The sequence below is a fragment of the Neovison vison genome, chromosome 10, assembly GCF_020171115.1.
Source record: "Neovison vison isolate M4711 chromosome 10, ASM_NN_V1, whole genome shotgun sequence".
Taxonomy (NCBI): domain Eukaryota; kingdom Metazoa; phylum Chordata; class Mammalia; order Carnivora; family Mustelidae; genus Neogale; species Neogale vison.
Window position 1 is genome coordinate 65,437,984 of NC_058100.1, and position 15,750 is coordinate 65,453,733.

Below are 15,750 nucleotides of genomic sequence, written 5' to 3' on the forward strand. Positions count from 1 at the left end.
AGAACTGGCAAACTGGAAACTACTGAGCAGAAAGAGAAAAGACTAAAGAAAAGTACACAAGCAAAGGGACTACTGGGACACCAATAAGCAGACCAAGATATACACTGTTAAGACTTCCAGAAGAAGATAGAAAGGGCACAGACAGTATTTGAAGAAATAATGTCTGGAAACCCAAATTTGATGATAGATATGAATATAAATATCTAAAATGCTCCAAAATTCCAAGTAAGATGAACTCAAAGAGACCCACACTAAGACACATAATAATCAAACTTTCAAAAGACCAAGAAAGAGAATCTTGAAAGCTTGAAGACAGAAATGAATCATCACCTACAAGGGATCCTAAATAAGATTATCAGCAGATTTCACACCTGAAATTCGGAGGCCAGAAAACAGTGGGCTGACTGAATATTCAAGTTGCTAAAAGAAAAAAAAAAAACCTGCAAACAAAATTCCTCTATCCAGCAAAACTATCCTTTGAAAGCGAGGGAAAAATTAAGATTTCCCCAATAGAGAAAAAAATCTGAGGAGTTTGTGACCATTAGACTTAACTTGCAAGAAATGTACGAGGGGGTCTGCAAGGTCAAATGAATGGACACTAGAAAGTAACTTGAAGCTGTATGGATAAATAAGGATCTCACTAAAGGTAAATACCTGAGTAATTATATTATAAAAGCTAATATTATTGTAACAATGGTTTATAAGTAAAATTTTTGTTTTCTATGTGATTTAAGACGGTAATCTTTTAGAAGAAAATAGATTATTAGTGTAGAAGCTAATATTACAATTAGTATAGAGAGCAGTATGACATCAGTAACCAAAAGGGGTGGGGATGAAGCTGTAAATGAACAGTTTTTGTAATTTATTGAAATTCAAACTGGAGTGCTAGGCCTGTAGAAAGTTAACTGTAGTCCCCATAGGAGCTACAAACAAAACAACTATAATATACACAAAAGGAAATGAGAGAGGAATTTAAACATAACTCTACAAAAATCAACTACACACATAATAAAACAACAATACAGGAAATGAGGAACATAAAAAGCTATAAGGAATATAGAAAAAACAGCACAATTTCAGAAGTGTTTCCTTGTCACTAATTACTTTAAGTGTAAATGGATTAAGCTCTCCAAGCAAAAGACAGAGATCAGCAGAATGGAAAGAAACACATTATCCAACTATACAACATCTACCAGAGCCTTACTTAAGCTTCAAAGACACATATGGGTTGAAACTGAAAGGATGGAAAAAGATATTCCACATGAATAGTAACCAAAAGAGAGCGGGGGTGGCTATACTTCAGATATAATAGACTTTAAATTAAAAAACGATTACAGGAAACAAAGGAGGACATTATATTAGTAAAGGTTAAATACTCAAAGAATATAACAATTACAAACATTTATATATGCCATGACATAAATAAATATGAATCAAAAACAGAATTAAGGGGGGACTACACATTTCTCATATAGGTAATTTTATACTAATAGTTGGAGACTTCAAGACCCAACTCACAAGAATGGAAAGACAACTAGAAAGAAGATAAGGAAAATAGAGAACTTCAACGAAGTAATAAACCAACAAGATGACACAGACAATATATAGAGCATTCTATCCAACAACAACAAAATACACATTCCTTTTAATTGCATATGGGTCACTTCCCAGGATAGTCATAAGCTAGGCCACAAAATAATAATATAATTATATTAATAACATGATCAATTATACAATGAATAGTTAATAAGATAATTATGTTAGGCCACAAATTAATATTAATTCATCAGTAGATTTTAAAAGATAGATATATCTGGCCATGATGGAATGAAGTGAGAAACCAATATTAAAAGGAAAACCAGAAAATTCACAAAATTGTGAAAAATAAACAACATGCTTTTAAACAACCAGTGGATCAAAGAAGAAATCGAAGGGAAATGAGAAAATACTTTCAGGTGAATGAAAATGAAAACACAGCTTACCAAAACTTATGGGATGCAGTGAAAGCAGTGCTAAGGGGGAGATTTATGACCATAAAGACTTACTTTAAAAAACGAAAGATCTGAAATCAACAACCAAACATTACAACTAAAGGTATTAGAAAAGAAAAACTAAACCAAGGTAGCAGATGGGAGACTAGATGGGAGATAAATAAAATAGATGAGAAAAACAATACAGAAAATCAACAAAACCAAAAGTTGGTTTTGTGAAGATCAACTGAATTCACAAACCTTTAGATAGGTGGACTAAGAAAAAGAGAGGGAAGACTCAATTCATTGAAATCGGAAATTTAAGTAAGAAGGTTACTATCAACTCTACAGAAATACAAAATATAATAAAATATAATAAAAATATAATACACTCTGAACAATTTTATGCCAGCAAATTGGGCAACCTAGATAAACAGACAAATCCCTGGAAAGACAAAGCCTACCAAAACTAAACCATGAAGGAACAAAAAATATGAATAGACTTATAACTAGTAGGGAGATTGAATCATCAATCAAAATTCTCCCAATAAAAAAAAGCCCTAGACCTGATGGTTTCATGGATGAATTCCACCAATTTAAGAAGAACTAAACCTATTCTTCTCAAACTTTTCCAAAAAATTCAAGAGGAAGTCTTCCAAATTCATTATGAGATCAGCATCAACATGATACCAAAACTAGACAAAGGCACTGCAAAGAAATAAAGCTACAGACCAATATCTCTTATGCACAGTGATGCGTATATCATCAAAAAATACTAAACAACAAAATTCTGTAGCATATTATATACACCATGAACAAGCAAGATCTATTCTTGGGATACAAGGATATTTCAGCATGAAAAATGATCAGTGCCATATGCCACATCAGCAGAATGGACACAAACCACATCATCACTTCAAGTGATGCAGAAAAAGCACTTGACAGAATTCAACACTCTTTCATGATAAATATACTCAATGAAGTAGGAAGACAAGAAAACTATCTTAAGATAATAAAAGCCATTCATAAGAAACCCACAGCAAATATCATACTCAATGGTGAAAAGCTGAAGGCTGAAAGCTTTTCCTCTAAGATGAGGAGTAAGTCAAGGATGCCTGCTTTTACCAGTTCTATTCAACACAGTACTAGAAATTCAAGCCATAGCAGTTAGACAAGAAAAAGAAGTAAGACATCCAAAACATCCGAACTGGAAAGGAAGAAGAAAAATTATCAGTTTGCAGATGATGCAATCTTCTCTATAGAAAACCCTAAAGATTCCACCAGAACAAGGGTGTTAGTAGCACCAATAAATGAATTCAGCAAAGTAGCAGGATACAAAATCAATATTAAAAAAAAATCAGATGCAGGGCACCTGGGTGACTCAGTTGTTCAGCTCTTGATTTGGGCTCAGGTCATGATCTCAGGGTTGTGAGATCAAGGCCTGCTTCCAGCTCTCTGCTACAAGTGGAGCCTGCTTAAGATTCTCTCCCTCTCTTCTGCCCCTTCCCCCCGCCACTCACATGCACACACGCTCTCTCTCACTCAATCACTCGAAAAGAAAAGAAAAGAAAAGAAAAGTAAAAGATACATTTCCGTATTGTCCTCTAGGTGAACGCTTCATAAATGCCCAGTATCCCCAATATATAATATTAAAAGAGCCCTAAAGAATGGAGGTTTTTATTATTAAGGGCTCAGTATCTCTTTTTGACATACTTAAACTTCATAGTAGTCACAAAAATCCAACTAACAAATCCTCATCAACATAATGGCCCAGGCTAACCAGGTGAATTCTGACATGGTAACACCTTAGAATTATCTCAATGCAAGAATATCTATAGTTGGCGATTCGACCTCCCATTTCTATAAGTTGGTCATTTTAAATAGGGTGCACTTTGTTGTCAAAAATGAAGTCATCAGGGGAACCTGGGTGGCTCAGGTCATGATCCCAGGGTCCTGGGTTAGAGCCCCACAACAGGCTCTCTGCTCAGCAGGGAGCCTGTTTTCCCCCACCTTTCTCTCTGCCTGCTTGTGATCTCTATCTGTCAAATAAATAAATACAATCTTTAAAAAGAAAGGAGCCACTTTAAAAAAAATGAAGTCATCATTGTTAATGCTTCCAGTATGTTTATAGTAAATATAGTAAGTATTATAGAATTTTCCTTTTCTTCAATTTATATTTCTTTCTACTAATTACACATCTTCTTAGTTTCAATAAAAAGCCCGAGACTTGTTAGGCTGTAAGTATGACTTGTCATATAAAACAAAAATGAAGTCAACTTTATGGGAATGCTTAAGAGAAGCAGAACAAAAAAATGGAATTAGTAGTATTTATCTTATTTCCAATAAGGAACAACTTACCCCTCATTACAAGAATAGTGAATCTGTGAACCATAGGAAAAAGATCCATTTACAGCGACTATCTGGCCATTTATGGGTTCTCTTGGATGCTGACATTGTTTTGCTAAAAGAAAATTTATAAATTCATTATTTCACAGTGAATTCAAAACACTTCAAAATATTTAAATGCTTAAATGTTTAAATTAGCCTATTTCATAGCAATTTCAAAACATTTAAATTAAAATCAAAATTTTACACTGCTCTTCTGAATTCAGGAGAGTGTTACTTTCTTTCTTTGATTATTGTAAGGCCAAACTTAATATTCACATTTAACCAGGTAACCAACTGCCAAGAAAGATTCCCTGGGGATTTTTCAAAACCTGAAAAGCTACATTGTTATCTAAAACCTACATTCACATGAGAAAACAATCATTGTGCTAGTGCAGTATGCAACCTAAAATATGTGAAATTTCTAGAAAAAACAAAACAAAACTTTTGTAGCCTTACCTGTACAAGCCTCCTGAAGAGGTGTCCACATGTTATTATCCTGACAAACGGAAAACATGGGAAGAGAAGGTACAACAGGCTTGTATCCTGGCCGACAAACAAAGTATACCACGTCCCCAGGATTATAACTGGATTTAGTAGCATTTGGCTTCATAAACTCGAATCTTGGAGGAGGATCACAGGCATCTAGAGATAAGAGAACGAGAACGTGAAAATGAAGTATTTTCTCTCTTTGGCCAACCAGGAACGATGATGTCCCAGCAGAAAGGTAATACAGAATAAACGGAATGATCCTTGGCAAGATTTTAAATGATTCTCCCAAGCTTTTAACCAAGTGGTGATAGTAGTTGAGGCTGTGCCTTGCTTATTTTCAGTAACGTCCTACTAGGTGATGAATTTTCTTTCGACAATAACTGAAGAAACAAAATGAATGGTTTAGGTCTAACAATATATGTAGATAAACATCCTTTCCCACTTTTTCTAAATTCATGTCAAAACTCGCCTCTCCCTTAAGAAGCCTTCTATAGGACACAGCACCCTGCTCCAATGACTCTCCCACAGTCTGAAAGATACTAATGACAACCCGTCACTTCTGGCTCAGTCTCCTCCTTGCAGAAGGCAAATATCTAGAGACCCGAGATCACACGTCTTCTTCTTCTAATCACTCAGTATCCAGTGGGCACTTTAGAAATGCTAGAGTATCAAGTGATTTTTAAACAAGCATTGTGTAGTTCACAGATCAAGATAAATATGCACAAACTCTTCCATGTAAGACTTCATTTCATGCTTCATATAAGTGAACTGAGCTTCTCACAAGTGAACGGATGCCACTCAAATATCAAAATTTACCATGAATATCCTCACAAGAAAAAAATGTTGCTTTGGGGGCACTATTTTAAATATAATTTCATCTTCCTCCACTCATTAATGGATCCCACATTCCTTCAGCTAGAAATTCTATATAATTCCATTCTAGATACCAATCCATTACATCAATAAAAATCATGGAACCACCAAGAAAGAATTAAGCAGCAGCATGCCACTGATTAAATAATACAAGTATTCCTTGCTTTATGCAATTTCATTAACTATTCTGAAAGCAGATAAAGAAGACAGAATTCTAGGGGCGCCTGGGTGGCTCAGTGGGTTAAAGCCTCTGCCTTCGGCTCAGGTCATGATCCCAGGGTCCTGGGATAGAGCCCCACAACGGGCTCTCTGCTCAGCAGGGAGCCTGCTTCCTCCTCTCTCTCTGCCTGCCTCTCTGCCTACTTGTGATCTCTGTCTGTCAAATAAATAAATAAAATCTTAAAACACACACACACACACACACACACCTAGAGTTTAAAAAAAAAAAAAAGAAGAAGACAGAATTCCAAGTATGACTTTCATATAAAATCACCTGTTTGGGAAAAGAAATGTCAATGGGATGGTTTATCCATCCAACTAATTTGCAGTATTTCTCTTCCTCGCATTTGCAGTTATATGACACGCTTTCAAAAATATGCAGAGTTTACAACTTGCTCTGTAAGCTTTACACACTATAATAACTGTGCCAAATATTACACTATTTCACAATAAACTTACTTCTGTTCCTCAGGACACTGATGTTTTTTATCCTCTGGCTACCCTTCCTTCTCTGCCCAGTTGGATAATGTATGCTCCTAATGGGTTGCTGTAGGAATCCTGGCTACTCCATTCTGCACATCCCTGTGAGGGAGTGTGCACACTCCCATGACCTCATCACCACTGAGAAGAGCTGTCCTAAATCCTGGTCTCCATGCTTGACCTCTAGCCCAGGGGCCAACTGTTTATATTCAACTGCCTCCCCACATACCGCTATCCATACAACATTTAAAGAAAAAATTTTTTTAAGATTTTATTTATTTATTTTGGACAGAGAGAGACACAGCACGAGAGGGAACACAGGGAAAGGGAGCGGGAGAGGGAGAAACACCTGGATGCAGGGCTTGATCCCAGGATCCTGGGATGAGGAACTGAGCAGAAGGCAGAGCCTTAATAACTGAGCCATCCAGGCACCCCATCCATATAACATTTTGAAGCCAAAGTGTAGACTCTTGATTATTCACACTCACACAGGTCCAGCAAGCAAGACAGATGAGTTCTTAAATTTTTAATTCCTCAATAATTAACATGCAGTATTATATTAGTTTTCAGGTATACCATATAGAGATTCAACAATTCTATATATTACTCAGTAATCATCACAATAAATGTGCTTTTAATCCCCTTCACCTATTTCAACCATTCCTTCCCCCATACCCACACCCACCTCCCCTCTGGTAATCAGCAGTTTGCTCTCTAAATTTAAGGGTCTGTTTTTTAGTTTATCTCTTTTTTCTTTGTTCATTTGTTTTGTTTTTTAGATTCCATATATGGGGGTGCCTGGGTGGCTCAGCTGGTTAAGCATCTGACTCTTGATGTCAGCTCAGGGCATGAACTCAGGGTCATGAGATCAATCCTCCCATCAGGCTCTGTGCTGAGTGTTGAAGCTTCTTGAGATTCTCAATCCCTCTCCCTCTGTCCAAACCCTCTACCAATGCTTTCTCTCTTAAAAAAAAAAAAAAAAAAAAAAATTCCATTATGTGCATGAAAACATATGGCATTTGCCTTTCTCTTACTGACTTATTTCGTTTGGCATTATACCCGTTAGATCCATCCATGCTGCTGCAAATGGCAAGATTCCATTCTTTTTCATAGCTAAGTAACAGTCCACTGTGTGTGTGTGTGTGTGTATAAACATATAAACATCACACCTTCTTTTACCCATTCATCTATTGATAGGCCCTTGGATTGCTTCCATATTTTGGCTATTGTAAATAATGCTGCCGTAAAAACAGGGGTACATATACCTTATCAAATTAGTGTTTTCACATTCTTAGGGTAAATACTCAGTAATGACATTACTGGATCATGTGGTAATTCTATTTTTAAATTTCTAAGGAACCTCCATGTTTTCCACAATGGCTGTACTAGTCTGAATTCCAACCAACAGTGGAGGAGGAGGCATTTATCCACATCTTTATCCTTTTGATTTTGCCCATTCTGCCAAGTGTGACATGATTTGCATTTCCCTGATGATCAGTGATACTGATCAACCTTTGCATGAGTCTCTTGGCCATCTGTCTCCCTTCTATGGAGAACTGTCCATGTCTCCTGTCCATTATAAATAGATTATCTGGGTTTTTTTGTTTTTCTTTTTTTGATGTTGACAATTCAAATACTGATTCCGTCTCTCTAATTCCACCTTTCGCTCCAGTTCAAACCACTGCCATTTCTTCTCTAGAGTGCTACCAGCGTTTCTGAACAGGCCCCCTTAGCCACCTCGCCACCTTTCATTCATTTCATGCCAGAGTCATGCTGACAGGACACAGTGACCAAAGCTCATCTAAGTCTGATATCTTTCAATGACTTCCCAATACCCTCATGACAATGTCTAGGGCTCCCTATCATGGCCGGCAGTCTTGTAAAGCTCGTCATTACTGGGACTCTGCTCACTCGTGCATCCTATTCCCAAGCCCTATTCAATTCCTGGCAGTGTCCATTAAATGACCTCAATTATGTCCGCACTCCGGACCTCCCTGCCTCAATTAACTTCAGCTTTGAGCAGAGACCCCACGTGCCTCCCACCCTCTCACCCACTCATCCTTCAGTTTCAGCTGACAGGCCGCTTCTTGTGGCTCTTGACATGTGTCAGCAAAGAACCGCGGTAAGTTTCCTCATGATCCACATTTACTTCGTCCACAGACTACCCCACAGTGGGACTCGTTATTGTCTCTGCTCCCTACCAGACTGTTACCTCTGAGGACTATGGGGGACACCTTACTGCACCTGTAACACCAACCACCAGAGCTGAATGAGCGCCGCTGTCAGTTCCAGACGCTATCTTAGACCAAAGCTCACATCCTTTTCTGCTCAGCCAACTTCTTTCAGAGACATCTACAAATCATAATTTTTTTCTTCGTTCTTGTATACCTGGCTTCAACTTTTTTCATTGGTTGAATGATAGCTCTTTTCCTTAATCAGGATATTTGATTTCTATGATGTCAAAATATTTACGCTTTCTTGTTATATTTTGGGCCCATTCTCCATTACTGCTATTATTAGAAACAACATTTTTATATTACGAATGGAGAACTCCAAATAATGGAGATTTTATTTTTTCCCAAGTATGGTAACTGAAGACTCTACGTCTTTTTTCTTAAAACAATAGTTGTGCTAGTATTAATAATTTTTAAAATAGCAAACGTTCAACACTACCTATACTATTATTTTAAGTACAATTTAACTTGTCTTCATACTCATCCTACGGTTGGGCACTATTGCCTCCTCTCTAAGATGGGCCAGCTAAGGCACAGTAGGTTAAGTCACTTGCCCAGGCCAACATCTCCAGCAGCCAGGCAGCCTGCTTCCACTACGGACACTGCTTCTCACCACACTCACCTAAAACCCTCCCACGCTTACACCAACACCCTGCAATGCCATCCTCAAGAAATGGTCTTCTACCGAGTCTGGAGAAATTAAAGGAACCCTGGTTTAGATTTGCTGTGTGCTAAGTCAAACATAAGGGCTCAAGTGCCCTGAAGGGACAGATAACATCATGCCTGAATTTTAACGATAGGGATTGTTCATTCCAAACTATCCTGTTGCTTTTCACAGTGACTGGCTCTGTGTTCTAGGCCTTGGCCTTTCCCTTGCCTCCCTTGCCCTCGAGCTGCCACACCGGGCCGCTCCGTGGTCCTTGGGAGTCCCCAGCTACGTCACAGCTCTAAGCCTCTGATCACACTGCTCCCCTCTGAACATCCTTCCTTCCTGCTCAGCTGCAACCCCCACTCAACTCCTGTCTCCTTATACTGAATCCACTCAGCTACTCCTCTAGCAAGCACCATCTGCTTCCCTCGGGAGGCAGCGCCCAGTGGCCTCCTCTTGGACTGTCCTCCGCATGGATCACTCAGTCACTATCACGGGTTTCTGTGTTCAGTAGTTCCCCTGGCCGATTCCATTCACCCATGCGGCCATAACACCAAGCACAGCATGTCCCTCAGAGGAGCTGGGCAAAACCATCTGGCATTCAAAGGACCACTGGTGTCCAACAGAACACCTCGCTGAAAGAACATACTGAGATGTATCTAATACTGAAAAGCATCATCTTTAAGCTTTGGCCAGAAAGACCTGGCCAGAGATTTCCTCTGTTGCCTAACTCCCAGTATTCTGGTAACCTAGCAACTGACCAGATAAGGTCATGCTCTCCTTGCATTATAACCTGTAGAGTTAGGAAGTAAGAAACTACCCTGGAAACACTTAATGGATCTATCCTGGCTTCATCCACCAGAGAGAAAGAAAAGACCTAAAAGAGACCCCACTCAGCAGGAGGTGGTGGGTTCTGTCCAAAACGCAGACCCCTTCTAGAAGAATGAGACTGGTTCTGAATTGGACGAATGTTGGCTTCTACCACCTCATGCAACTGGCAACTGACTACCTCTGAGATGGGAAGCCTCCAGGCACAACACTGCCTGCTTACAAACCTGCTTCCCGGCCTGTGAGCTGCTTCAGAACTGAATGTGTATTCTAGTCCCGTATTTTCCCTGCCCGACATAAGGAGGCTCATTTGTACTTTCTCTAATTTCATACCTATCCTGATTTTACCTTTGAACTTTCCACTTGGTCTTGTGTTTCCTTTTCTGCATTTTTAAGTTTTGCTACCTTCCATGTTGCACCCCAGTCATTTTATTTTTTCTCTTCCAAACAACATCCAACGTTAGCTCCAAGGCTCACCTAAACTTGATCCTTTTTTACAACACTTTTTTGTTTTCTTTTTATTGCCTCTGGTCCCTTCCCACGCTACTTCCCCCACAGAAATGAACTTTTTCATGATCAGGAACAAGCAAGATTAGAGTATGGTGAGCTCTGCAGACTCTACAGAACAGGGAAGACAGAGCCTCTGTGATGGTCAGCTTCCCCTGGCTTAGCTTGGGCACCAGGCACCGTAGAAAGGCCATCCTGAGGACAGGTGTTTAAAGAACCTCCTTCCTGGAAGCGGAAGGAATTATTGCTGGCACTCTAAGCCCCAGTTTCATTATTATATATATTATATATATAATATGTATATTATATATTTCATTATATTATATATATTATATTATTATAATTCATTTTCTGGTACTCAATACTTATACAAGAGCGTTGACACTGGGCAAAAAATTGCAAATCTGGAACCGCAAGTGTGACAAGACAGAGAAGCTCTCTACATTCTCGTGGGGAGAGCAGAAAACATGTTTGCAGGGGTGACTCTCGGGGGATTTGAGCTGGAGCATGTGCGTCTGTCTGAGATAGGGTGGTCAGAGAGGGGCCTCCTGAGGGGCTGACACCTCCACTGAGCTTGAGAGATAAGAAGGAGCCAGGGGAGAATGTTCCAAGTCCGAGGGAATAGTAGGTACAGAAGCCCCACAGAGGTGGAGTTTGGCCCACCAACGGTTCCTAGTAATTGGTAAATGCTATCAGAGGATCAAGCTCCTTTCCCCCAAAGCACTCCTTTTGGGTTATAACGTACTCGCGAGTAGTATGTTTGCTCTGCCACTCCTGATCAATTTTAACAACTATTTCTCCACCACCACTGTGTGCCTGGCACTGGGGCTCTAAAAGTGAGCAAATGTGTCTGCTTCTATTTGTGTGAGTGCAAGCAGATCAATAGTGAAATCAGGATCATAAAACGGACAGTTTTTTTATCACTTACCAGTGTATCCTCAGGACCCAGTATAGAACCTAGCACATACAAGGCAAATATGTGTAGAATGAATACTACTAAGGAAAGAATGCAGCATAGAAACTGTACATGCAACAGGATCCTAGAAATAACTTGGGCAGAGAAACACAGGTGCAGATAAAGACAGAAATATACCAAAGTACTGAAAATGGTCGACACTTCATTGTAAATGTGTTACACACCTAGCATGTCTTTTTAGCATGAACACTAATTCTTATTCAGCGATACAGTAAACAAATTTATTGGGTGGGAATCTTCAGTTTCCGTTAATGGGTGTAGGGGAAACCAGAATGACATTATATATGGGTTATTCTTACTCAGTTGACAGTAAGCTACCAAAGCTTTTAAGATTAATTTAGAATTCCCCTCAAATATGGCCCACCCAAATGAAAACAGTAGCAAAAAGCCATTGGGTAATGGAATTGGATAATGTCTCTTGAATGGAACAGGAAGATGATTTTATATATATATAAAAAAAAAAAACTGAAAGAGGAACACCCTTCAAACCAATACCAGTATGATCATGGACAGCAAGGAGACTTGTGCCTTTAGACACAAAACCTTCTAAGCCCCAGGGGCCCGCAGCATGCTTGCCCCTGGAGCCCACTCACCCAAGAGCTGCCACACTCGATTCCCAGCCCCCATGCACAGCAGACGGTGAGCTTTCTTACCCCACACCACGTCCATACCACAAGCCTGGTTAGTTCCATAAAGCACACACCCGGTAACACCCAACCCGGGGTCTCCCAGCCCGGCACAAACAACGCCCCTCTCCCCAGTGCCATCACCCCGGCAAGGAACACAGGAAAACCTCCCACGGGTACACCGCGGATCCTAGCAACAGCCACACGCACTCGGTACGGAGACCAAGCAGTCTCCCCAGGCCCCGCGTCCGCGCTCCCCTGGCCCGGGTGCCTCTGCCCGGAAGCAAATTGCAAGCATTCGCTGGGGTCACAGTTCCGCCACGGGAAAGCACAAGCCGCACCCAACACCATCCCGGGTCACTGCCCAAGTGCTCCCAAACCTTCAGCTCCCGCACCACAGGGCCTCCACCCCCTGGGTACCCGCAAAACACGACTGGGGCCGCCCCAGCACCGCGCCTGTTCCCGACCACCAAGCAAAGTTCCCGGGCCCTGGGGACCCGTCGGCCAGCTCCGGGACCCGTCGGCCAGCTCCCGGACCCGTCGGCCAGCTCCCCGACCCGTTCAGCTCGCCGCGGAAGCGCACACCCCCTCCAGGCTCTTACCGGAGGGCTTGGGTATCAGGAGCACTGCGACCATCAAAGAGATCCCAAAGCAACACAAAAAGGAAAAGCGCTTCTGCAGACAGCAGGGATGGGCTGCGCGCGGCGCGCAGGACACCGTCATCTTCCCGGAGACCCGCGGGAACCTGAGAGTCGGCCAAGCGACACTCTCCCAGGTCGGGGAGCAGACGCAACAATCCCCAGGGGCCCGGTGTCAGGCGCCAGCCCTGGGGCGTGGCCTCAGCGCCGTTTGCGCGGAAGTGGCGCTCCTTTCCGAACTGGGCGGGGCCTGGGCGCGGAGCCCCGCTGACCTCTGCGACCCGGCGTGGGAAGGGGAGGGTCTGGCTGCGGCGTCACAGAGCTGTTAGGTCCTCTCCGCGGGCGCCAGGCGGCCCTGCGACGATGCCTTGCGCGCTGACCCGACGTCCCCGGCGGCTTGCGGGGCTCGGCGGGCTCACCGCCCGGACTCAGGAGGGTGCGAAGTGAAGCAGAGCTGGCGGGGTCCTCTTTGTCCCTTCTCCGGAACCGAATGCCTCACTGAGCGAGGCGACCTCAGTGACCTGAAACTAGAAACCCAAGGCTAGGCGGCGGGTCGTCATGGGGTCGCATCCCTCGCGGGTGCTGTGTGTATTGGGGCCTCGGAACGGCCCGGACTCCCTGGCCCTTGTTTCAAGAGTTGGCATGAGTCGGGCATATGGAGGGACAGTGCTTGTGATTTGCGGGGCTCTCAGCATCTGCTCTGGGATGATCTGGAGGCCTGATAGGTTTCAGAATCTCAAAGGTTTGGCCACTGCACTCCCGACCGCTCAAGTAAAGCGAAGGTAGATGAATTATTAAACAACACCGGGCCATTAACATTTGGGGCCTCACCTCTCTGGGGTCCCTGCCCTTGAGCAACTAAATGCTTTATTGAAGAGGGAAAAAAGATGCATGAGAAAAGTAAGGACAAGGGTGTATTAATTGCTCATCTCCTGGAAGTGCTTTAATTAAAGCCATTATTGTTGGAATGGAGAGGAATCCATAAGGGGAAATTTCCTGATGACCCAATCTCTCAGTGGAAAATTAAGAATGAGTCAGACCTGTTTGTAGCATTCTGACTAAACCAGTATGACTAGGAAGGGGGGGAAAAAAAGTCACAACCTGTATTAGAAGAGTACACAAAAGGAATTGACATTTTCTTCCCATTAGCTGGCAAAGAAGGACAAATGTCAGCCAGTGTGAGTAAATGTATTGGGGGGGAACAACACCTTCAAACTTAGGCTTTCAATTTAACTTTTCCATATGTTAAGTTTTTAAATGGCCGTGACTTTTAAACCACTGGTTGCATTTGAATTTTATCCCAAAGAAATCATCAGAGCTGTGACCAAAGATGTATAATTTTGGGAAAAATAAATAAATCTTCAGTGTCTAGCCAAAGAACAAGGAATTTTTGATAGGTGGTTTTGTGCACATCTATGCAGCAGGAGTTTTAAAAAAAATCTACGTGAGAAACTACAATATATATGTAAGTTAAAAAAAAAATAACTGACTCCAAATAAATGTTTGTCTTGGGCATTCTCATAGAGCAATTAGTTTAAAATTAACCATCAGTGATAGGATTATGGGTATTTCATTTTCTTTATGCTATTCAGTTTTCTATATTGACCCTGTGTTTTAGGAATGAGAGGAAGAAAAAATTTTTTCAGTCCAACCTATGTATCAACTACTATTTTGTTCATAGAATGATGCTGCTTGATCCCGCATCACACAGAATTAGGGTATAACAGAATGCTGCGGAAAGGTAAGCTTTCTGTATTAACCTCAAATGCATCTTCTGGAATTACAAAACTCTCTGTATATTTAAAGATTTCTGTAGCTGAGAGGTACTAAACACTTTGTGGGTTCATCAAACCATGGAATTGTCTCTTTTCCCAGAACAACACAATGTTTGGATTCTTGATGGCCTATGAAACAAAAGCTGTGGAAATAATACCTAAAACATCTCACTGTCTTAGATTCTAAAATCCAGACACTCTATCACAACACTGATTTAAAGGAGATATAATTAAGGAGAGAGTGAGTAAGAAAATGAAAGGGGATTATTTCTGTTATTACTGTTACAAAGAGTTATATAACAGAAATGTCCTGTTGTCCAATGTTGACAATTAACCGTAAAAACAGAGAGTCTATTTTTCTCGGCCACCATCTGTATACAACGGTTATATGTCAGTTACATCTTAGTAAGATGAAAATACTTTCCCATCTATTTCTAGTCTTAGAAGTAAGTTTATTCTCATGAGTAAATTAAAAGGTGGCAAAGTATGGCTGGTGTTTGGTTTCCTAGTTACACAAACTAGATTAGAGTCAAGAATTGGGGTTTTACTGGAACTTTCTTTCAATCAGTAAAATCTGTACTGGGGGATCATCCAGACACTCTAAATATAATTGGATAATTTCACATAGATTAATTTATTTTCATTTGCCTCAATAAAGGCTCCATTGGAAATTTGGAGCCCTTTTCCGTATTTTTCTGACAAGCTCCTTGACACAGGGATAGAGTTTTCCTGCTGTAGCTCCAGTGCTAAGACAGTTCTAGGTCTGTCGTAGGTGCATAATAAATGCCTATGAATACTGCATGAAATAAATGGGTGTTGCTGTCAAATGCCTCTAACCTGTCTCTGCCAGTTCTCCCCCAGCATGGATTTACCAAATAAGGGATGGGAAGGTTCTGAGAGATTTTGTTTTAATAATCTTAGACACTAGGAACACGGTGGGGTTTGCCTCTAAAGGAGGGAGCTACAACTGTCTGCCCAGAAAACGTCCTGTCTCAGGCAGTGCAAGCTGTGATAGGAAGTGGAGCTACTGTCTGTCCTTAGCCTTGAGCTCATTTCAGTGACTTAGTTCAAAGGGAGAGTGTTGACATTGAACATCCT

The 15,750-nt window shown here is 41.3% G+C and overlaps 1 protein-coding gene across 6 annotated transcripts in view; it reads right to left on the reverse strand.

The window, feature by feature from the left end:
• The window catches only part of LOC122918729 (membrane cofactor protein-like), a 40,751-nt gene extending 27,653 nt beyond the window's left edge, over positions 1 to 13,098 (reverse strand). For 2 of the 6 annotated variants that reach the window (XM_044267497.1, XM_044267500.1), the window contains exons 1-3: positions 12,842 to 13,098; positions 4,815 to 5,000; positions 4,329 to 4,431 (exon numbers count right to left, since the gene is read on the reverse strand). In XM_044267497.1, the coding sequence (XP_044123432.1) occupies positions 4,329 to 4,431; positions 4,815 to 5,000; positions 12,842 to 12,962 (410 nt within the window). In that variant the 5' untranslated portion in view covers positions 12,963 to 13,098. The remainder of the gene's footprint in view (positions 1 to 4,328; positions 4,432 to 4,814; positions 5,001 to 12,841) is intronic. The other 4 variants (XM_044267499.1, XM_044267498.1, XM_044267502.1 and 1 more) reach the window with 2 other exon arrangements.
• Between the last annotated feature and the right edge of the window lie 2,652 nt (positions 13,099 to 15,750).